Source organism: Tachysurus vachellii, chromosome 4 (assembly GCF_030014155.1).
Source record: "Tachysurus vachellii isolate PV-2020 chromosome 4, HZAU_Pvac_v1, whole genome shotgun sequence".
In the NCBI taxonomy this organism is placed as follows: Eukaryota; Metazoa; Chordata; class Actinopteri; order Siluriformes; family Bagridae; genus Tachysurus; species Tachysurus vachellii.
In genome coordinates, this window is record NC_083463.1 from 29011640 (window position 1) to 29035639 (window position 24000).

A 24000-nucleotide genomic window follows, 5' to 3' on the forward strand; every position below is an offset into this window, starting at 1 on the left:
TAACCACTAAGCTACCGTGCCCCCCGTCAGCATACATAATGAAATAATATAATACAATACAAAATAAAGGCTAAAATACAGTTTCTGTACTGTAGTGGAATTTTCAGCATATTTCACCTGAGTCTGATTTGCTTTACAATATGTAAAGTATTTCTATAACCTGAGGAATATATGATTGAATTTCTATAATGCATTGAATTTCTATAATTACATTGTTTGAATGACATCTGCTCAGTCCAGCTTTTGGCATCAGATCTTTAATAAATTGACTCTGGCACAACAGACAGATGCAATAAGACACGCACACACACATCCATATACATACAGTATACATACAGTATATATACACACATAAAGAAATTAACCACTAGATGGGAGCACAGCTCTGTATCATTTCCACAGCACCATTTTCAACATTGCACCAAAACAAAATTTGATGTTATTATTTAATATCAAATTTCTTTCTATAATAATTCCTATAAAAAAAAAGATTCAAACAAGTAATGTATGTACAATTTAGTCCAACACTGAAGTTAAATTCTTAGTGTTCCTGAGACCGAGAGGGAAAAAAGTCTACATTTTCACAAATCTTTTACTACAAAATGCAGAAACTTAGCCATCTTTGGAGTGTTTATACCTGCTATTTCATTTTGATGCTAATCTAGCCTGTCTTGCTTTTTGTCAGTAACAAACAACTATTATTTTTTACCTTTACAAAAACAAAACAAGTGTATCCCCAAAAGTGCTGAGTAAAATTACACAGAATGGTACAAAATCGTAGCTGGGGCTAATTTCGTTCCAGTCCATACTGTACAGGACATGTCAAGTGATTATACTGAAAAATAAAATGAATGAATGAAAACCCTAGCTAATGGCAAGGACACATTTCTGTTTGCTGTGCTTGTTATTCAGAAAAGACATCCTAGCAAACATGCTAACTTCAGGCCAGTCAGGAAAGGGGTTTGCACATCAGTGCGATGTTGTCCACAGTTTGTGTTACAAATGTGTAGAATATGCCATGAGGTCAGTGTTGTGTTGATCTGTAAAACCCATGTGGCCTGGCTTATGTAGCTATGCTAAAAAATGGGCTCTCTGATAAAACTAGCACTAGCACACACTACCCACATCTTGTCCGTAAAGGACCAAAGTAGCTATGTTTGCTCAGACAACATAATCATGGGCTAAAAAAACTTAGCAGCAGCATTTGTAAGTGTTCTTTTCTCAATTTCCCCTGTCAGTCATATCAAATCTAGCAAATCGTGGGTATCTTCATGAGCTAATTTTTTCAATGAGGGTATTCAATGGCCTTGTGTTGTAGCATGAACAGCAATTGGGAAGAAGGTTTGAGTCTTGCTTCATGTTTTTGAGGAATCATGTGCTATCTTTTAGCCTCTCTGTTTGGTAGCTGTTGTGTGATAGCACAGATCTGATTGTGCTAATGCTAAGTGCTAATATTATGTGTAATGATAATAGTCTAGTTTTACTGTATACCTGTGAGAGGCTCTGTGATCAAAGAATTTAATCAAATTATTTATATTCCTCACACGTCACAGTTATTCTGCTTTCTAGCATGACAAGGCTAATTTGCTAAATTAACAAAATGACACTAGCAAATATAAGCGACATGTTGGCTGATAAGCCTCAGAAACTTTATTTTTTAAGTGTGATTTGTTTCATTCAAGTCTTCAGGAGATGACACACTTTTTGCTGTCTTTCTGGCTTTCTGAACCTAAAAAAAGAAAAAAAAAAACATTATAGTGAATTTTTAGGAGAAGAGACTTAGCAGTACTTCAGGCTACGTGCTAGTAACTGGACAGTGAGCCACTTCTGGACTTAAATTTCAGCTGAATAATCACATTTATACAATTTATGTCCTTATGCTGAATATATTTGATTGGAAATTATATGTCTGGTGTCTGAAATTTGCTTCTTTAGGTTTGCATCACAGCTACAATACTAAGATAGTTTAGCATCATGCTACAACAGACCGTGTAGGTACATTCTGATACGGTCCGACTATACAAATGGATATATATTGTCACTCATTACCTATTAGTTTTCATTACAGAGTTATTCTGTTACTTTATTGACCACTAAATGCACAAAATTACTTTCTGAGGTGACCGGTAGTTTGCTAAACTGCCAGCTAAAAAGTTCTGCAAACAACATTTAGCCAAAAAAAACCTAAGAAGCAAAGTCAAAGCATGGTTGATCTAAAACACATGAGTTAAAGTCTATATATTTCTCTTTTTTTAATTAAACTACCAATTTAATTGCTTATTTTAGACCGTCTGCCAATTTTAAGTCACTTTTCAAAATGAATGGCAGTGAAATGGGAAACGTTTCCAAGCATCTTGATTAAGCCAAAGTCTAGACTGAAAAGAATGTACAGTGCATCAGAAATCATTAAGTGATTAAACATACCCTGATCTTCACTTTGCGATGACGTGCTCTTTTTCTTCTTTTTACTCTTTGTTTTCTCAGACGTCTGCGATTCAGCAGTAGGTTTCTCTGGGATCTCTGTAATATCTTCTATAGTACTGGTCAGTTTTGTTGTAGTAGAGGGACCAGACTCACTCTCACCCTCTTTTCCGCCCTCATTCTCATCTCCTTTTCGTTTTGATTTTCGCAGTTTCATTTTAAATATTTTCTTCTTCTTTGATGGTACACATATTAATTTGGTACCTTTTTTGCTATTCAGAGACGAATGTGGGGTGAACGTTTCCATCTCATCGTCTTCTTCCAATGGATTCCCCTCTGCTGCAAACATTTTGATAGATTCCTCCATTTTGGTTATTAGATCCTGTCGAGTGGTGTCTTCAGGAAGGCTGCCAATCGCTAGCTCGTATTTAGGGTTGTAGTATTTGTGGGCGGGAACTCTCAGAGTTCCTCTTTCTCCCAGACTCACTTGGAAGCGGGAGGTGACGGGTAGTGCGGGTCGTGTCGGTATGGTCATGCGGGTCGATGGTGCTTTGCTAGGTGCTTTGACAGGTTTACTGACGCTAACCTCCTTGAAGAGTTTAATCTCACGTGACATGGCATAAAGCTCCCTAAAATCCCGGTCGAAAAAGTCGACAATCTGTCCTGACATGACGGTGATTATATTTCTGTCCATACGGGATGAAATCCAGGAGAAGCTGCACAACACAAGAGACAGAAAATACATACACTTTGTTATTTACCCATTGTGTAGGGCCCCATTGTTTTGAGGAATGCATTTTATTCCTATTATACCACAGCAGTTTGCCAATCATAACATATAACATTGTAGAATGTCAGTAAAACACACAAATGACTTTCTTTCTATCAGCGCTAATCAGTATCAGTAGATTTTCTTTGTTTCTCACTCTTAAAGTTAATATTGCTTTAACACTATTCTTTCAGCTCTCAGGTAATAATTTGTAGCTTGCGTAAAAAAGGGATTTAGACAATTTACCAATATGGCATTTTAATAATTGACATTATAACTACTAATAATTCCTAATTTGCACTGAGAATTACTGTTGTGAATAAGCACAATCATTATAATTAACCCTTAGGGCCATCAATGACTTCTAGGTTTCTATTTTCAGTAGACATTTGTGCATGCTAGGCAACATTCTGTATGTTTTAGGGACATCATGTGATGCCTAGACAATTATTTAATATGTAAATCTTATAGCACAGATCCCCAGAGATCAATCTTCACAGCAAAGGGTAGCTTGATAGCTGATTGGACACCAAGCTGAACTGATTAAACAAGTGGTATCAGGTGTGGTTTCATGCTTGGCTCAGTGTGGAGAAGATGGAAAAGACCTCTAGTGTGTTTTGTGTGTGTGTGTTTTTATACATGTGATTTGGGACTATACTAGATTAATTAATTAATAAAATACCACAAATATATGCTCATTCCTATTGTTTAACAAATTAGACATAATAAGAAAATGGCTATTCTTGTTTACATAAGTGCTTGTGTTTACTGGATAATTCACTTGAGGTTGAAAAACATCTGATTTATTTACACCCGACATTCCACTAAAAATAAACCTAAATTTGGGCAACTCAGCATTAGAATAAACGAACAAGAACTTGTTTTGGGGGGCACGGTGGCTTTGTGGTTAGCACGTTCGCCTCACACCTCCAGGGTTGGGGGTTTGATTCCCGCCTCCGCCTTGTGTGTGTGGAGTTTTCATGTTCTCCCTGTGCCTCGGGGGTTTCCTCCGGGTACTCCGGTTTCCTCCCCTGGTCCAAAGACATGCATGGTAGGTTGATTGGCATCTCTGGAAAATTGTCCGTAGTGTGTGATTGCGTGAGTGAATGAGAGTGTGTGTGCCCTGCGATGGGTTGGCACTCTGTCCAGGGTGTATCCTGCCTTGATGCACGATGACGCCTGAGATAGGCACAGGCTCCCCGTGACCCGAGAAGTTCGGATAAGCGGTAGAAAATGAATGAATGAATGAATGAATGAACTTGTTTTGAGGTAGATTGTGTTTTCTGGCCGACAGTCCAATAGCTGAGGGTTGTTGTCAACTAATATTATGGTAGATATTTAGCATTAAAAGTGTGCTTCACATCCATGGGAATATGGGGAACCTGGATTGCATCCCTGGGGACTCGAACACTAAATCACACTACAGGCAATTTAGAGATGCCAATCAGCATACAATGTGTGCCTACAGACTGGGAGAGGAACCCAGGTGGAGGCAAGGATGACCTTGTAGTTCAATATATAGATGACCTTGTAGGTCAATTATCTGTAGAGTACAGATCATGTAGCATGGACAGCTTATGTTATTTACATTTCCAGCATTTCCAGAACCTTGCTAAGGGGCCCAGAAGTGGCATCTTGGAGGCCCTGGGATTCAAACTCTTGACCTTCTGATCAGTAGTCCAACACCTTATCCACTGAACTTCCACATCCTCAGGACCTAAGGGCTTTACAAACTGCCCTTAAGCCACTGTTGGATGGATATTTGTGGTTGCTGGACTGATTCCCAGCCAAGCACAGAGTTGGCTTATAATGTTGTTAAGGGTTCAACGTAAACAGAACCATTTCACTCACCTGTAAGATCCGAACATCACTTTGTCTCCATCGAGAAGCATGTACTTGTTGCTCAAACTCCCAGGGATCCTCCCATAGGACAGGTCAAGTCCAACACCTCTCAGCATGCGGGTTCGGATGTTCTGTAAAGGCAGAGTCATTTACTTTCTTAATCAATAGTCAGAAGTTTATGAGAGCTGCAACCCAAATCATAGGTTCGTATTAAAGTTATTAATCTAATATGTTATCGTTTCCATAGTAACAAGTGTGTAATTGTTGCTATGGTGATTGTTTAGCGTTTATGGAAGGAGTTTCCAGGTTTAGAGATTTGTAGCACAAAAAAAAAAGAAAGGCCGGTGATGAAATGACCACAACATCTATGTATATTGTTGTACCCTTTGCCCTGCACTCATCTCACACTGTTGTGTATTAGCATTTGATGTATTCTGGCATACTGTTACTTGTTACACCATAAAAACTTACTTAACTTGACTTAAACATTCAATGCACCTGGAAAAGAATTCACTTTAAGGTGATAACAATAACTCAGCTTCATCACACCATCCCATTATTAATTCTTTACCTGAAACTGCACGCCCAAAAGTGTTTGCAACGTACATATAAGTTACATATACAGTTTCGGCAACAGGCTTAATAGGGTTGAATGTCTGAATTTCCTGTTAAAAGATGCTCTTCTGTGTGTGTTCTGCTCACCTGGAAAAGCTTCTGGTTGACCTGCAGTCTGTTGCACATGTCGATGAAGTGTGGCGCTCCCTTGCTGTCCAGTATAATGTAGACAGCAACGTTACGCTGGGAAGCGGCATCCAGAAGATCTTGTAGGATCTGAAGATCTGTGAGAAGGTCCATCACGATAGCGATAACCTGAGGAATACATGCATGCAATCAACAAACACTAAACTTCAGACTAAATAGGATTTCATAGATTAGCATTCGTTAATGGAAAGACACGTAATTAAGTAAGAATTGTGAGTATTTATTTTTAGCTTATGAGTTAAACATGAATGGGGGGGGCACGGTGGCTTAGTGGTTAGCACGTTCGCCTCACACCTCCAGGGTCGGGGTTCGATTCCCGCCTCCACCTTGTGTGTGTGGAGCTTGCATGTTCTCCCCGTGCCTCGGGGGTTTCCTCCGGGTACTCCGGTTTCCTCCCCCGGTCCAAAGACATGCATGGTAGGTTGATTGGCATCTCTGGAAAATTGTCCGTAGTGTGTGATTGTGTGAGTGAATGAGTGTGTGTGTGTGCCCTTGCGATGGGTTGGCACTCCGTGCAGGGTGTATCCTGCCTTGATGCCTGATGACGCCTGAGATAGGCACAGGCTCCCCGTGACCCGAGGTAGTTCGGATAAGCGGTAGAAAATGAGTGTGAGTGAGAGAGTTAAACATGAAACAAATCAAAATTCCCAGTTAACAGCTGATGAAACTGCAGCAGCTGGTATTATAACTATAAATGTTCACCAGAGGTTCTGCAAAACAGGATAAATCATAGCTTATTATGGCAGTGCTTTACATTTACTTTACAAACTGCTCAAATTATATCATTTGTCATGAAACTACGACACTACCTACCTATCATCAACCCCAGCATCACATGAGCGAGTAACACATCTCACTGGATACTTTTGTGTGTTTCACTGTTAAGCTTTCATCATTTGTCTTTGTGTCATGTTGCTGCTTTTATCCTGGATGTTCTTTGTCATGTGTTCATAACTTACAGTACATATTTCTTCCTTTACTTTCAGCTTTTCCGCCCGTTAGAGGTCGCAACAGTGAATCACCAGTTTCCACCTAACTCTATCCTCGGCATCCTCTACTCTCGCACCAATTACCTTCATATCCTCATTTAACACATCCATATATCTCCTCTTTGTCCTTCCTCTTGACCTCTTACCTGGCAGCTCCATCTCCACCATCCTTCTACCAATATGACCATCTTCCTCCCCTGTACATGTCCAAACCATCTCAATCTAACCTCTCTGTCCTTGTCCCCAAACCAGCCAACCTGAGCCGTCCCTCTGATGTGCTCGTTCCTAATCCTGTCCATCCTCGTCACTCCTAAAGAAAACCTCATCATCCTCATCTCTGCTACCTCCATCTCTGCCTCATGTCTTTTCCTCACTACTACAGTCCCTAACCCATACACCAGAGCTGCTCTCACTACTGCCTTGTACACCTTTCCTTTAATTCTTGCTGACACTCTTCTGTCACACAACACCCGCCTGCACTCGCTTCTTCACCTCTTTTCCACACTCCCCGTCACACTGGATGGCTGACCCAAAATACTTAAACTCCTGCACCTTCTTGACCTCAGCCCCCTGTAACCTCACTGTTCTACTTTCCTCCCTCTCGTTCATACACATGTATTCTGTCTTACTAAGTCTGACTTTCATTCCTCTTCTTTCCAACGCAGACCTCCACCTTTCCAGGTGTTCCTCCACCTGATCTCTACTCTTACAACAGATCACACAATGTCATTCGCAAACATCATTGTCCATGGTGATTCCTGTCTGATTTCATCTGTCAACCTGTCCATCATCGTAGCTCCACCTCCACCTTGAACTCCTCTATCTACATGTGACCTATGTCATGTGACCTACAGCACGTCTCACTGCTGTCATACTCCTCTCCTACATATCCTGGACTTCTCTGCTACTCCTGACATCCTTATGCAGTACCATAGCTCCTCTCTTAGCACAATGTCATACAAAGACGCAGTGCAGCTCCTTCTGACCATCACTCTACTTCTCCATTAACATTCTCAGAGCAAAAATTGCATCAGTACTGCTCTTTCTGGGCATGAAGTTATACTGCTGCCTACAAATACCCACTTCTTTTCTTAGCCTAGCTTCCACTACTATGTCCCATAGCTTTATTGTGTGGCTCATCAACTTTATACCTCTGTAGTTGCTACAACTCTGCACATCGCCCTTGTTCTTAAAGGTCGGCACTAGAACACTTCTCATCCATTCCTCAGTCTTCTTCTCACTCTCTAAAGTCCTACTGAACAGTCTAGATAGAAACTCCAACTTTAAATTAAACTGTGATGTCTCCTAGACACTTCCACACCTCCTCAGGTTTGTCAGCTGGACCAACAGCCTTTCCACTCTTGATTCTCCTCAGAGCCTTCCTCACACCTCATCCTTTCTCATCTTTTCTATTTCTTAATCTACAATATTCACCTCTTCCCGATTCTTTCCTTCTTATTTTTCCCATCAATCAGCTCCTTAAAATAGTCCTACCATCTTCTCTGCACCCTCTCCTTACCTGCCAGTACCTTTCCATCTCTATCTTTAATCACCCTTATCTGTTGCACATCCTTCCCATCTCTTTCTCTCTGTCTCGCTAATCTGTACAAGTCTTTCTCACCTTCCCTTATGGCTAACCTGGCATACAACTCATCGTATGATTTCTGTTTGGTCTCTGCCACATCCCTCTTCACTCTGCGCTGTGATTCCTAGTAATCCTGTCTACGTTCTTTAGTCTTTTCTACATCCCACTTCTTTTTAGCTAGCCTCTCCTTCCTCTGAATGCTGTCCTGTATGTCCTCGTTCCAACACCATGTTTCCTTACCTGTCTTCCTAATCACTTCTTCTGTAGTTTCCCAGTCATCTGGAAGGTCTTCCTGACCACCCAAAGCCTGTCTCAGCTTCTGTCTGAATTCCTACCACTTGGTCTTCTTTTCTATCTTTCCTCTCCTCTTTTTCCTGACCAGTCTGGCTGGCTATACTCTCTCCTTCTACCACTTTGCAGTCACGAATCTCTTTCAGATTGCCTCATCTTTGTAGAATGTAGTTTACATGCGTCCTCCTACCTCCACTCTTATATGTAACTCTAATATACCATTTCCATCTGCATAGCAAAGTCTACCAAAATCTGTCCGTCTAGGTTCCTTTCCTTAACACAAAACCTGCCCATCACCTCCTCATCAACTCTGTTCCCCTTCATCTCTCTCTGCCTACGAACCCTTCTCCCTCCTCTCCTAGCTCGACCAACATTAGCCCAACAATTTCCACCGGCATCCTTTAGGTCAACTGTAGGTCATTATTAACCCAGGTCTCGACCGATCCAGTATAGAATTCACATTGGCTGCTCGCATGTGTAAACTTGCGCTGGACGCCCATACTGACGCAACCCTTCCTATTTATTACTTGGCTTGCAACCCCATGGCTAGATTTCATAACTTACATATTTACAGTTCTTTTTTCCACTGTTGTGCTTCCTGTAATACAATCACCTACATACTCGACAGAATGATACTTGTATGCCTTGTTGTTTCAGGTTGAAACAGTCGGCTGTTTTTTATTTATCATCTGTGGATGTTATGATGATACTGATTGAAAAATAACACGGAGAACAAGCATTTGAGCATCCTAATTCGAACAGGGCGAAAATACGAAGATACAAAGTCGAGTCATACGCAGAAAAGGCAAACATACAATAGAAATAACAACGGCTTCTTACGCTGCGATAAACCGGCAATACTTCGCAAATTGGTGTTGGTGTAGTCATGGAATTTACCGCCTCAATCCCGAATAATGATGCTCCGGGAAGTGCTACAAATCCGGTGACGTAGGGGTTGTTACACATACACTCCCAATTGAAAAGTATTCATGATCTTTCTACCAGAAATGAAAACAACTCTAATGAACTCTTAAGGCTGATCTGATCTAATCTGGTCTAATCTTTTCATGCTGTTAAGTCAGCATCATTACTTTGACTCAAATTCATATGGATCAAACCAGTGAAAAGCTTAATCTGTCAGTGTTTTGGTGTCATATTATCATAAAAGTTGTTTTCCAGGTAGATCAGTGGTCTTCACTATTTTTTTCATGTGAGCCACACTGATAGGACAAAGACAATAGGAGAGCCACTTTCACCGCAAAGTATGCCAAGTTATTCAGTCTTAAATAGCTTATCTGCTTAAATACAATGTACAATATTGCAATACAATAATTACTCGAGTTGCGGATGCTGCATGCTCCCCATCAGTTACCTCTTTTGTCACTGTCACATTGCTTTGTTGCTGTTCATTTTGTGGATTGTTTGATAAGAAATCGATCCATTTTTTAGTCCGTGTGTACAGTAAACACAAGTTGTTAACTAGCATGAAACACAAACTAGCTTCTGGCAGGCCGCCAAAAACTGGCTATTGCGCAGAACGCAGTGAGTCAGTGACGAGTCAAATAATATATATAAATATACATTATTATTTGTAATAGAGCACATTTGTTTTTCTATGCTTCCCTGATTGTTTTTAATGTTATTTAAATGAAAAATAAATTTTAACCACATGATCATCATCGTATTATTTACTGCCATGCGAGCCGCATATTAAAGCTTGGCGAGCCGCAGGAGGCTCGCAATGAGTAACACTGAGGGAGATGAAACATGTACAAAATGTTCATTGAGAAACACATTTATGCACTAAAATGCACAAATGGTGACTAAAAAAGAAACAAAACTATGACGAGGCTGTGGTTAAGTAAATAATAATAATAAAAAAAAAACAACAACAACAGGGTGTGCTGTGGTGGAAAAGTCATCAATAGCAGGATGTTGTAAAACCACATTCTTGTTCCTCTGAAACCACAGAGATGAAGACGGGGGGATAAGAAAACCTTTTTAGATTGTTGCTATAGAACAGCAAGTATTAGGGGCTCTCATGCTGAGACAGTAGGACCAGCAGACGGTCATATTGTAGTCTGTTCCTCAGGAGCTCTTGGTTGCTTTATTCCACTCAACTACAAGTCTAATGTCAACCAAATGAGGATGAGGTTCCCTTCTGAGTCTGGTTCCTCTCAAGGTTTCTTCCTCATATCATCTCAGGGAGTTTTTCACCAACACCTTCGCCTCAGGCTTGATCATTATGGAAAATTGTTAAAGATATAAAGTCACTTAAATTTAAACTTTAAAATTTTGATTCTATTCTGTTTCTATACTCATAGAAAACTGCTTTGAGACTGAATTGTTAATGTGCGATACAAGTAAATCGGATTGAATTGACATGGAATTGGTCACAATACCCGCTGTTTTTCGAAAATAAATGTAAATTAAGGTATTCGTTTCATTAAATAGGAATTTTATAAATTAAAGTTTATGACCACTTTAATCAATTATTAACTCTAAAATCAGTAAAATCATTTTATTCTTTTGCATATAAATTATTACATCACTGTAAATTTTGCTATAATACAGAATACTTACAATTTTTTATAGATACATACACTATTTTCTGTGGTAATGTTTTTCCGTAAGTTTCATAGTGACACGGTTTGTAAGAGGTAAAATATTAAACAAACAAACAAAAAAAAGTAAATCTAAAAATAATTACTAAATAGTAGATTTGTTTACCTAAATTAACGTACAATATATGAATGGACAAAATTTTGGGTAAAAAAAAAAAAACCTAAACAATTTTCAAATACATTCAGATCTAAGTAAATATAAATGAATAAATAAATTGCATCATCCATAGTACATTTTTCATTGTTGTATATTATTTCATGATGTTTGTATTGATTCTATTGTTTGTATTGTTTCTATTGATTTCTATTAAGATACAGTGGTTGTGTACGTGACAAATAAACTTTGGAATGTGAAACTGAAGATTTAAGTCACCTGAACATGATATTCAGTAGTGTTGAATGCGCCCAGCTGTGTGGACTTTGAATGTAATCAGATCTACATTTTTGCTTCTCTTGAAATAAAAGCGAAAGCATTTGTGCTCCCTTATTATTACTTTAAGGGTGTGAGCAGACGGTTGATAAAAAAGAGAAAGACCTGTTAATGACCTCATTAACTGTAGATAAAAATACACTGGAACACCCATTCCTAGCACCATGATACTATAGAAACGTTGTCTCATTTCACTATGTACTACATCAGCTATATATGATTGAAATGACAATAGAAGCTGCTTGTCTTGACTTATAAAATAAAATAACTTGATTTATTTGATAATTATATTTCAAATCAATCAAATCATTTGAACTAAAGTTTGAAATCTACCATCTGTATGAAGATAATGTGCCACAAATGAAGAATGATTCCGAATCATGACTCATGATTCAACCGTCAAACTAATGTATTTGTGCCAAGCCAAAGAAACAATCTACCCAAACTCTTCCAAGGTTCCATGGTACTAACCAGGTTGAATTGAACTGATAAGGATAGGATATCATGATATCGTCTGTAGGCTAGCCAAGAAACTGCTAGTGTTAAATAAACTCAGGATAACTCTGATAATTCTTGACATATGTCCATTAAGATGAATTTAATTTGATATGCTTTGTGCTGCTCAGGGAAATAAACACACACACACACACACACACACACACACACACACACTCACATGCATTAATCTAAACGAAAGTATGCAGAGTATCTTACACTGCTAGTTGATGGGCCTGCTTTTTTAGACAATAGTGCTGTGAGACAGAAAAATGCCCTGAAGCTTGCCAGAATTCAAGCTAACAAACTGTCGAGTCGGTACATGCTCACGCAAGACCGAACACACTTCGAAAGTAGCTACAGCTCTACAACTAGTACGAAAGCTACAAAAAAAACAAAAAAAAAAACAACATTGTTTATTAGGAAGTCTTTCTGAGAAAGGCTTGTCCCTAGCATCTTTAATACTGTTCGTTTTTATCGTGTTGTTTTTATAAATGGAAAAAGTACCAGTCACAATGCTAACCACAAAGCTAGTCCTGTTAGTTTTGACTGGGAATCCCTGCTGATTCCAATGAAGCCCTATTTTCACTTTAGTCGGAACAAGGAAGCACAAGAACTTTCCAGTTTATGCCAGTTAAGCTCATTAAAGGCAAACATTCTTAACATGAAATTCTTTAGACAGTAATAACTCACGCAAAAGTGAAACTGCCAACACTTTCTTACTTCAGCATTTCCTACAGCAAATATTTGCACACCCTATTTTTTTTTCCCGATGGAAAAATAAGAAACCGTTTAATTTATATGAGAGGAAAAGAAAATGGACAAATCATAAATTTGTTACCAGTTATTTTAACAGTGGAACCTTAAATTTCCTCTGGGATCAACAAGGGAGCTTTATCTATCTATCTATCTATCTATCTATCTATCTATCTATCTATCTATCTATCTATCTATCTATCTATTTCACAATTCAAATAAGTAAAATGAGCTCAAATGCCTTGCCCGATCCCAGAAATACAAAAATATACAGTCAGCTAGCTAGCTAGCTTATACACATGTAGACCAGGGTAATCAAATGAGTATAAGAATTCTTGTAAATGTGGCTGATTTTATTACTGTGGTCCTTAACCTCACCAGAAAGCTTCAGTTTTGATGCAGAACATTGTGTTCATACCATTGACAACACCTCAGCTAGTCATCGCTAAGTCTAAGTCGCTAACCTCATATAGCAAAAAACACAAAATATTAATCAAGTCTTGATAGTTTAGTTAGCGACTTTAGATTTTCTCTGAATTCTCTCTCTCCATTTTATTTTTACTGGACGTATGTTTGGTGGTTTGGACAATATCCAAAGAATAATTTGGGCGGGAACTACACAACGATCAACAACAACGTCATGAAATGTTTGCTTAGAACACAAATTGTTGTTTTTTTTTGTTTTTTCAAAAGATCGAGTTGAATATGCAACTTGTTAGTGGTCATCAAAATCCAGGTACTAGATACTCCTATGTATAATGTACACCATAGCTTCATAAATGCTTTAAAACGGCAAAATAAATCTCTCAGCACAGATTTAGTTCATAGTAATTTCATTTAAATGTGTACAATTACTTTTTTTGTTATTTATGGAACCACAGAGTTTTCTGTTCCTGAACTTTCCTCTGATGTAAATCAAATAAAATCAAATTTTATCTTTTTTTTTGTTCTGTTCGTGGACATAAATAATAATAATAATAATTAAAAAAAAAACCTATGTCATTTAAATGGTTTGTATATAAAATAAACCTGTAAACAATATCTACTTAAATATACATATCTGTATCTAGTGGTTCTGTGACTTTTATTTTCATTTTTAATTCTAACCCTAATATTTAAGATTTTAATTCTACCCCTGAATGTAAAATGTTTACTGATGTTTATTAAATAAAGTTATTAAGCTTCGGTTTCAAGTCAATCGATTTATGTCTATAAATCGTATAATTTGTATATTTTTGATAATGTTAATTGCAGGTTTGTGATTTATGTAAATGTTTGATTTAAAAAAAAAAAAACACACAATCCTGGATTTGCTTCACATACTTCCATTTCCATTTTTTAGCAGACACACTTATCCAGAGCGACTTACATTTTTATAGGGTCTAAGGGCCTTGCTCAGGGGCCCAACAATGGCAGCTTGGTGGACCTGGGATTCAAACTCACAACCTTCTGATTGGTAGTCGAGCACCTTAACCACTAGGTTTGTCGGTTTGTTTGTTGATGCATTTTGAAAACCCTTGTTGGTGTGTGGAACAACTTTCCCAGCTAACCTTGTGTGCGTCTCGGATCAGCTTACGGACGACTTCTTTAATGTGCGGGCCGTTGTCTTTGGGCGGGTGCGCGTACACCATCGCGCGCATCACCCCTTTAAAGAAGCCAGAGTGCGGCCAGCCTATGTCCAATTCCGGCAATTGGATATCGGAGATCTCGGGCCAGTAGGTCGAGCGTAAAGACGTCGTGTCGTCTGTGTGTATCCGAGGCGTCGCTACGCTTAGGTCCTCTTGCGTGCTGTATTTTTCTACAGTGCTTTTGATCACATTGACCTCAGGAGGCGAAAGGAAGTCCTTAGCGTCGTCCTTGCGGAGGAGCTCCTTAAAAGCACCGTCACCTTTACGCAGCAGTTCCTCGAGCGCCGACCGGTGCGTCTCACTATAGTAAAACTCCGGCCTGGACTCATGGATGGTCTCAACGATACTTCCGTCTTCCATGCATTCTAGCTGGGACTCAGCCATGGCTGCTCTCTCTCTCTCTCTCTATCTCTCTCTTCTCTTACTTTGCTCGAACTTATACTTTGCGCGGAAGTTGCACAGCGGCGCTCACCTTTGTGCAGGCGCCAGAGGTGCGTGTGGGCGTGGATTATTATAATGAGAGTATAAACATCCCACGCTGATTGGCTGAACCCTAAATCCACTCAAATCCTGGGAAATCCTTTCACTTTTCACACATAAGGACATGGATTTAGTTCTAGTCTGACAAAGAGTTCAATTAGGAAGGAAATCACTTTAAATGAAATATGGTTTGATTGTGTAATAATCATTATTTTCATATAACTGAACATTCTGCAGAAAGTTATTCTTCATGTGTCACAGAAATTTGTCACGTATTACAACGCGTATTATCTCGTAGGTGGTATATAAATCCGAGCCGAACTGTTATACAAAAATAACAGAAATCTGCCCGAACAATGTTGATTCAAGAATTAAACCTGCTGTGTTATAAACATGTTATTCATCTTCTACCGCTTATCCGATCTACCTCGGGTCACGGGGAGCCTGTGCCTATCTCAGGCGTCATTGGGCATCAAGGCAGGATACACCCTGGACGGAGTGCCAACCCATCGCAGGGCACACACACACTCTCATTCACTCACGCAATCACACACTACAGACAATTTTCCAGAGATGCCAATCAACCTACCATGCATGTCTTTGGACCGGGGGAGGAAACCGGAGTACCCGGAGGAAACCCCCGAGGCACGGGGAGAACATGCAAACTCCACACACACATGGGGGAGGTGGGAAATGAACCCTGACCCTGGAGGTGTGAGGCGAACGTGCTAACCACTAAGCCACCGTGCCCCCCTATAAATAAACATGTTATAACATTCTCAAATCTGATTGGTCAGACTGTAGTTCTATAGGTAGCCTATACATGTTTAAAATATTATGATTGTTCTATTGTTATTGTTTCTATAGCAACAGCTTATTTACAGGGACTTGTATAGCAATGCTGCATAAAATAAAAGTGTAATAATAGCCAGATTTCACTAATACTTATCTTACATAGACGTTTATTTAACCTTTGTTTCTTGTGTATGTGTGTGTGTGTGTGTGTGTGTGTGTGTGTGAGAGTATGTGTGTGTTTGTAAACTTTAAAAGACAGAAAAAAGAACCTGTTGAAGAAAGGACTTTTCTATTATTACTATTATTATTATTATTATTATTATTATTATTATTATTATTATTATTATTATTATTAGTATTATGTTTTGACAAATTGTCAAAATGGTGACTCACTGTTCTTAATATTTTAATTGCATATTAATAGTTTAGCTAATTTTAGTTTAATTAATTAATTTAGATAGTTAGTTATTCCCTGCTTCTACAAATAACCTGTTCTCAGTACAGTCCTTTAAAACAATACACGTTGAAACACGAGGGTTACAAGAAGGTCTGAAATGATGCAATTGTTTATTTGGAAAGCAAGACAACTGAAACAAAATCTCTGAATTCCAGGTAAAAGAAACCCCCAATTATTGTATACTCAAGACTGTATCAGTGTGTTTATGTACATCAGAATAACTGGTCAATTAAAAAAAAAAAACCAATAAGCTGATAAATTAAATAAACACAAATATGAAATGAGCACACATGCTTTGGACTGTATGCGCTCATAAAGGAATGATGTAGTTGGTGGGGAAGAGTCCTGTCCTCCCTCGTACTCGTCCCACCCACCAGAAGGATTCTGATTGGTCCACGACTTCTATAATGTCGCCAGCACTGAAGTTAAGTTCATCCTGTTCCTCAGCTATGAAGTCATACAGAGCCTTAACCTTTAACAGTGATGCCTGCATGGACATTTCACACACACACACACACACACACACACACACACACACACACACACACACACATATCAGCTTTTCTATATGAGTCACAAATAGGTGCGGCCAACTTCCAGGCTAGTGCACTTCCCGTTTATATCTGTATTTATTATTGCTCTATATGCAATTTAAGGCTAGTCTGATTGTGTATGTGTGTAAGTGTGTGTGTGTGAGTGTGTGTTACCTGTGGAGGTGGAAACATGTTTGCAGGACACTTTGGTGGCCCTGTTGGTTCGCTCTGATATCTAGTCTCCTGTACACACACAAACACGAACACACACACACACACACACACACACACACACACACACACACACACACACGCAAAGTAATAAATAATAAATAAATAATAATTAATAATTAATCTCTATACTCCCACCCTTATAAGGCATGGCAGGATCTATATGGAATTGATGAATATTTATAATATGCAAATTTAAATCGTTTCCATATCATCTGGGGTTTCACTGTAACATGAAACAAGGAAAAATGTTTAAGTTTAGATATAAAAATGTTTACATGCAGGACAGAATTTTTGAGCCACATTTTAAAGATTTTCTTCATGATTGTCATCTTAAATTTTCTTCTTCTCTTTTTTTTTATTTTTATTTAATGAGGGACACAGTTACCTATGTTACCAAGGGATACACAAGGTAATCCAAGAAGAAGACACAAGAAGTAGGAAAAAAATGATTTGTACAGTGTTAGACTTGACCTGAATGAACCCTAACCCTCTTTTTTATCGAAATGGGAATTTTTTTCTGTGTGTGTGTGTGTGTATGTGTGTGAGTGTGTGTGTATGTGCATGTGTGTGTGTGTACAGTATGTTATTACCTGTGGAGGCGGAAGTGTATCTGTAGGACAAGGTAGGGGTCTGTTCTGAAACCCTGATACCTTATTTCTTCTCTCCTGTGAGTGATGACACACACACACACACACACACACACACACACACAAACAGAGAATTATTCGTACCTTCTTCATCTCCACCAATCCTTTATGATTTGAACAATTTAAAACAAAGAGCAGTGACAGTACAGTACCTGAGGGACCGGTCTGGGATCTGGAGCTGGGTTTTGACTCTGAAATACGAATGTTTTTGTGTAAATATAAATATAAACCAAAGTGAACGAAGATATAAACCAAATTGATAAACATAACACTATTGGTTCAGTCACACCCTTATTGAGGACTGTACTGAGAATCGCACTTTACGTCTTGATATACTGTAACTAGATAGGGAAATGTGAAATAATATTATGACTAGTTCTTAACAACTTCACACACACACACACCATTACGTCACCATTCAAAAAATGTGCTGGATAAATTCACATAAATTCAATTCAAACTGTCTTCAAAATTCAATTTTATTTGTGTAGCGCTTTTAACAATGCACATTGTCTCGAAGCAACTTTACAGAAAATAAGACATACAGTACAAAAAGTTTAAGATTAATATTAGACTTATATTTAAATGCGTTTGTATTTATCCCCAATGAGGCAGTCTGAGGTAACTGAGGTGACTGAGACAAGGAAAACTCCCTTAGATGGAAGAAGAAGAAACCTTGAAAGGGACCAAATGTAAAAGTAACTCTGCTTTCATACAGCTTAGTGTTGATTATTTTCCTAAAACTGACCTCTCTATTACATTCATGTTGTTACTGATGTCATCCATCCATCCATCCATCCATCTTTTTTTTATCGCTTATCCTATACAGAGTTACTTGGAACCTAGAGCATATACCAGAGCACTGCCAACCCATCACAGGGCACAATCACACACACAATCACACACACAATCACACACACACACACACACACACACACACACACACACACACACACACACACACACACACACACACACACACACACACGTCTCTGGACTGGAGGAGGAAACTGGAGAACCCAGAGGAAACCACTGAAGCCCTGGGAGAACATGCAAACTCTCCACCTGGTATGGAACCAGATATCAAAACTCCAACCCCCAAAAACTCCAAAAATTCTTGCTATTCTTTCTAGTATAAATTCTAGCTGCTCAAGTTCTTTTATATACGTCTTATTAAAAACTACAATATTTTAATGTTTTCTAGCTTTTCGCACAGTCTAGAGTGTCCACTCACCCTCTGTTCTGAAAAGAGGCGTATCGAGCTATGCTTGGAGACAGAATTGACTGTGTAGTACTTCACGAGTTCATTCAGAGAGCTGAATTTTTCATCCCACAGAAAATACTGCCCTTTGTTGTCCTGGAGCACCTTAAAGTGCTGGACGTCCGCCTCATGCCTACAGGATTGAAAAGAAAACATTAAGGACAAATACAACCCATGGTGTCCAAGAGTATTGCATTCATTTTGTTGATATATTGGTCTACATTTACTTCGCTTAACGTTAGTTTAGCCTTGCTTGATTTACTGCAAGGAGTGTGATGCGGCAGCACCATTATGTGATGTGATGCATCACCTCCTAATCTCTCATTTGCACCATTAAAACTAATTCAGTGTCTAATAATATCATTACAAAGTAACAGTAAAATTATAAGGTGAGAAACATAATTTTTTATTAAATGTTATTGATGTTAAAAGTTTTGTAATTGTGCTAGCGATAACAATGTCCGCGTGTGACGTCAGAGCCCCGAAATCTTGATAGACAGATTTTTTTTAAAGTGCTTCAGGTTGAAGTTTCAAGGGACTACATTTACATTTACAGCATTTAGCAGACACTTTTATACAACTGAGCAATTGAGGGTTAAGGGCCTTGCTCAGGGGCCCAGCAGTGGCAGCTTGGTGGACATAGGAATCAAACTCACATCCTTCTACTACAGTAATTGACTACAGTACTACAGGACTAAAGTAATAAGTGATGTTGTAACTCAGTGGTTAAGGTGTTGGACTACTGATCAGAAGGTCATGGGTTCGTACCCCAGGACCAAGCTGCCACTGCTGGGCCCCTGAGCAAGGTCCTTATCCCTCAATTGCTCAGTTGTACAGTAAATCACTCTGGATAAGGGTGTATGCTAAATGCCGTAAATGTAAATGTAATACAGTCCTGAACAATATGAGAAAAAGAAAAAAGTATTAATAAAAATATACTGAGAAAGAAATATATTTTCTGTAGTAATAACACTGCAGTAGGCAGAGCCAAGGCTGCCTGTATCGGTAACTGACCCGAACCCAAATAATCTACTTAAGTTTGTAAAAAAGGAAAAGATTATTGACAACTTTAATTTAGCTGCGATTCAGTCAGGCATGGCTTAAATAAATAAATAAATAAAACAATGAGCAAGCTAGTCAAACCGGCTGAGCTGCTAAATTAGCAAGGAGGATGCAATGTTTTTTTTATTTTTTATTTTTTTTAACAATGGTACTTTCCCAGGCTAAGTGCTTCTATCTGTGCTAGCCCGTGTCTAAAGGCTTTGTGTGTGGATTTACGACTGATTCACTTCAAAAGCTCTGCCGCGGTGGATTGAATGGAAGTGGACTTTAATAGGATTGACAGGACCTGGAAGTGTACCTGCAAAAGTCTAGAAGTAAACCTCTACTCGTCCAGGGAGTGACGTGAAAAGGGAAAAACAACTACATTAAATACTATATTTTAATTGCTGATCCCAAAATTGTTGTATATTTTAAACCTCTGTCTGGGTGTGAAAAGCATTTAAGGTGCAGAAGTCAATACAAAAAAAAATAAAGATAATAAGATTATAGTAAAATTTCTGCTAATGTCATTGGTCAGAGGCATTGCTACGGTTGGAAGGGATGAGGGGCTTAGCCTCCTGAGACTATAACTCACCAACAGTTATATTATTATTACATTATCATAATGAATAAATGAAGGACGACTGTAGAATAGTGTATACTAACAACAGTGCCAACTGCTGACAGAAGTAGGTACTGTTCTGTTTAAGTTTTAAGTCTAAGTTTTTAAGTTTACTGCATATAGGAGAATGAACGTGTGAAATAAGCGCTAACGGACCGTAATTACCCACATTTTTTCTTCCAGTCGTGTCCGTTTGCTATCCATGCGTTTGGGGTTGGCTTTATACCCTGATAGGCACTATTCTCACTGACATCTAATTCTATTTATTAGATAGCCTTAAAACAATTTCGATCAATTTGAACCTTAACGCTAGCTCTAACTGAACCTGGGGCGGAGCTTGGTGTACATGTGCGGGCATGAGGGGTGGGGCTGAGTATAAAGGGGTTAAAAATTCTTTCAAATCTTATTTAACTCCACCTATTTCACTGATCCACCTATTTCACTTGTCAGTCAGTTTTATTATTATTATTTCTATTTTTTAATTTATTTTTGTATTTTTGTTGTATTTTTGTTGTATTTTGTTTATTAAGCTTTTAAAGCTCTACATCTTTAGCCGATATGCTAAATGTGCTAACGTGTGTGTGTGTGTGTGTGTGTGTGTTTAAGTAAACAAAATACTTATTTTTATTTTTTGCTTCATTTCCATGACTGAATGCAAATCAAAGTCAATAGGAGAGCCACTTTCACCGCAAAGTATGCCAAGTTATTCAGTCTTCGAGTGGATGCTGCATGCTCCCCATCAGTTACCTCTTTTGTCACTGTCACATTGCTTTGTTGCTGTTCATTTTGTGCGCGGGATTGTTTGATAAGAAATTTTTTAGTCCGTGTGTACAGTAAACACAAGTTGTTAACTAGCATGAAACACAAACTAGCTTCTGGCAGGCCGCCAAAAACTGGCTATTGTGCAGAACGCAGTGAGTCAGTGACGAGTCAAATAATATATATAAATATACATTATTATTTGTAATAGAGCACATTTGTTTTTCTATGCTTCCCTGATTGTTTTTAATGTTATTTAAATGAAAAATAAATTTTAACCATATGATCATATCATCTTATTATTTACTGCCATGCGAGCCGCATATTAAAGCTTGGCGAGCCGCAGGAGGCTCGCGAGCCGCGCAATGAGTAACACTGCTCTAGACGATGAACACCATTATTTTGTGTATGTATTTAATTCTATACAAGTGCAAAAGATGTCATTTTGATGTGTTCAGTGTCAGATTGTGTCCATACTACCTGACAGAAATAGAGAAGTTTCCCGGAGAGCTCTGGCTGCCACGGATGATAAACGATCCTATCGGCTGGGGCATGAGAGTGCTCTCAGATGCCCGACGACTCATGTCCTCCTGATACCAGCTACAGGAAAAGAACTGATCTTAGAACACCGGGATCAGTAAATAGACCAAAGATACACCAGTTCTATGTTTCCAGTAACACAGCTGTCACATTTGTGTTTTGTCTTATCTCTAGCAGCTTCATTAGAATTTATTAAGGACATAAATAAAGGGCAAAGCTGTATAACATCTTATTTGCATTTTTCACAAGAAATTTCATTCTCATTTAGTAAATTGTTGATTATTTAACTCAGGGAAGTGATTTTTTCCCCCCATTGTGACATTTATTAAACACACATTTTTGAATTTTGAGTCTTGGTGCAAAGGGCAGTATTTTTCTTTGTAATATTTCTTTGTAATATAATATGTAGTATTTTTAAATTGTAATATTATGAATAATTGTAAAATATTGTAAGATTTTGTATAATTGGAATTACAATTACACAATTGGAAAGAGAAAGGAATATAAATCAAAAATTTACAAAATGGATTTGAAGATCATTTCAACATTTACAGGGGAGCCTGTGCCTAACTCAGGCGTCATCGGGCATCAAGGCAGGATACACCCTGGACGGAGTGCCAACCCATCGCAGGGCAAACACACACTCTCATTCACTCACGCAATCACACACTACGGACAATTTTCCAGAGATGCCAATCAACCTACCATGTATGTCTTTGGACCAGGGGAGGAAACCGGAGTACCCGGAGGAAACCCCCGAGGCACAGGGAGAACATGTAAACTACACACACACAAGGCGGATGCAGGAATCGAACCCCCAACCCTTACAGGGAATTTAAATTCCTTAAATTTCTAAAATTGAAATTTTTTTTTAAATTTGAACAGATTTAAATTTCACAGCAGATCTACAATAAACTCCATGAGTGATAAAACTGAAATTTGTTTTCCAGACATTCAAGAACTCCTTAAAATAAGAATAATGATCGTGATCGTTGCAGCTACGATTGCTTGCTTTTTTCCAAATTTGCAATGAAACTTAAATTTTTTGTGCATCACTTGAGCAAAAAACGACTTAAATTGGTGAAATTGCAGGCACAGGATTCTTCTTTTAAACTCTTACCTGTGTAAAAATATATGGAAAAGGGCTTCTAAATGTTTGTTGTGATGTCACATGAAATCTGCAAAAAAAAATTGCTGTAATTTTGAAAAAATTGCAAGTTTCTCTTAATATAACTGGAGTTTGTTTGTTTGATTTTCATTTCTGCAATTTACGAAATCACAAAATCCTGGAAGGACTGTTCTACCTCATTCTGTCTGCCGGAGATTTCCTAGAACAGCTTTTTCAATGCTAATTATAATCTTCAATAGTTTTTAGTCCAAGTTCTCTTTTTATTTCTTGGAGTCTTTGTTTTAAATGTTAGCTTTGTGTGGATTTTGTAAATTTCACTTCCATTTTCTATTGTAAAATATTCTAGCCAATCCCCTAAGAGTCTTAGGCTCTACTTATTCATTCATTCATTTTCTACCGCTTATCCGAACTACCTCGGGTCACGGGGAGCCTCAGGCGTCATCGGGCATCAAGGCAGAATACACCCTGGACGGAGTGCCAACCCATCACAGGGCACACACACACACACTCTCATTCACTCACGCAATCACACACTACAGACAATTTACCAGAGATGCCAAACAACCTACCCTGCATGTCTTTGGACCGGGGGAGGAAACCGGAGTACCCGGAGGACGGCACGGGGACGGCACGGCACGGGGAGAACATGCAAACTCATTTGCATGTTCCACACAAGGTGGAGGCGGGAATCGAACCCCGACCCTGGAGGTGTGAGGCGAAAGTGCTAACCACTAAGCCACCGTGCCCCGCTCTACTTATTACTGTGTGCAATTCAAACCAGCTGTAGATATTGACTGACTCATAAATCTCTAGTCTAAAACCCTAAATGTAACCATGCAACCGTTTGTAACCATGGAGAGTAAAATATTACCAAAATGTTGGATTTTGAAGGTGTGATTTTCCACTGTTA

General features: G+C 38.6%; 2 protein-coding genes across 2 annotated transcripts in view; both read right to left on the reverse strand.

Annotated features, from left to right (window-relative positions):
• Nucleotides 1-241: 241 nt before the first annotated feature.
• On the reverse strand, nt 242-15048 carry LOC132844906 (protein FAM83F-like). Its single transcript, XM_060868790.1, has 5 exons — nt 14515-15048; nt 5735-5902; nt 5042-5163; nt 2425-3137; nt 242-1729 (listed from the first exon to the last, which is right to left on the reverse strand). The coding sequence occupies exons 1-5, from the start codon at nt 14974-14976 to the stop codon at nt 1686-1688; spliced, it is 1509 nt and encodes a 502-aa protein (XP_060724773.1). The 5' UTR covers nt 14977-15048; the 3' UTR covers nt 242-1685.
• Nucleotides 15049-16411: 1363 nt separating this feature from the next.
• The window catches only part of grap2b (GRB2 related adaptor protein 2b), a 10946-nt gene continuing 3357 nt past the window's right edge, over nt 16412-24000 (reverse strand). Inside the window, exons 4-9 of the mRNA XM_060868792.1 lie at nt 21902-22021; nt 18973-19132; nt 17891-17929; nt 17682-17756; nt 17032-17100; nt 16412-16811 (exon numbers count right to left, since the gene is read on the reverse strand). Coding sequence (XP_060724775.1) covers nt 16635-16811; nt 17032-17100; nt 17682-17756; nt 17891-17929; nt 18973-19132; nt 21902-22021 — 640 coding nt within the window. The 3' untranslated portion in view covers nt 16412-16634. The remainder of the gene's footprint in view (nt 16812-17031; nt 17101-17681; nt 17757-17890; nt 17930-18972; nt 19133-21901; nt 22022-24000) is intronic.

Excerpts from the sequence above, each read along its gene's own strand:
- LOC132844906 (XM_060868790.1), bottom strand. The coding sequence starts at position 14,976 with ATGGCTGAGTCCCAGCTAGAATGCATGGAAGACGGAAGTATCGTTGAG. Across the intron at positions 5,903-14,514 it reads TGATCCGAGACGCACACAAG|GTTATCGCTATCGTGATGGA; the intron begins GTTAGCTGGGAA and ends TGTATTCCTCAG. Across the intron at positions 3,138-5,041 it reads GTGATGTTCGGATCTTACAG|CTTCTCCTGGATTTCATCCC; the intron begins GTGAGTGAAATG and ends TGTGTTGTGCAG.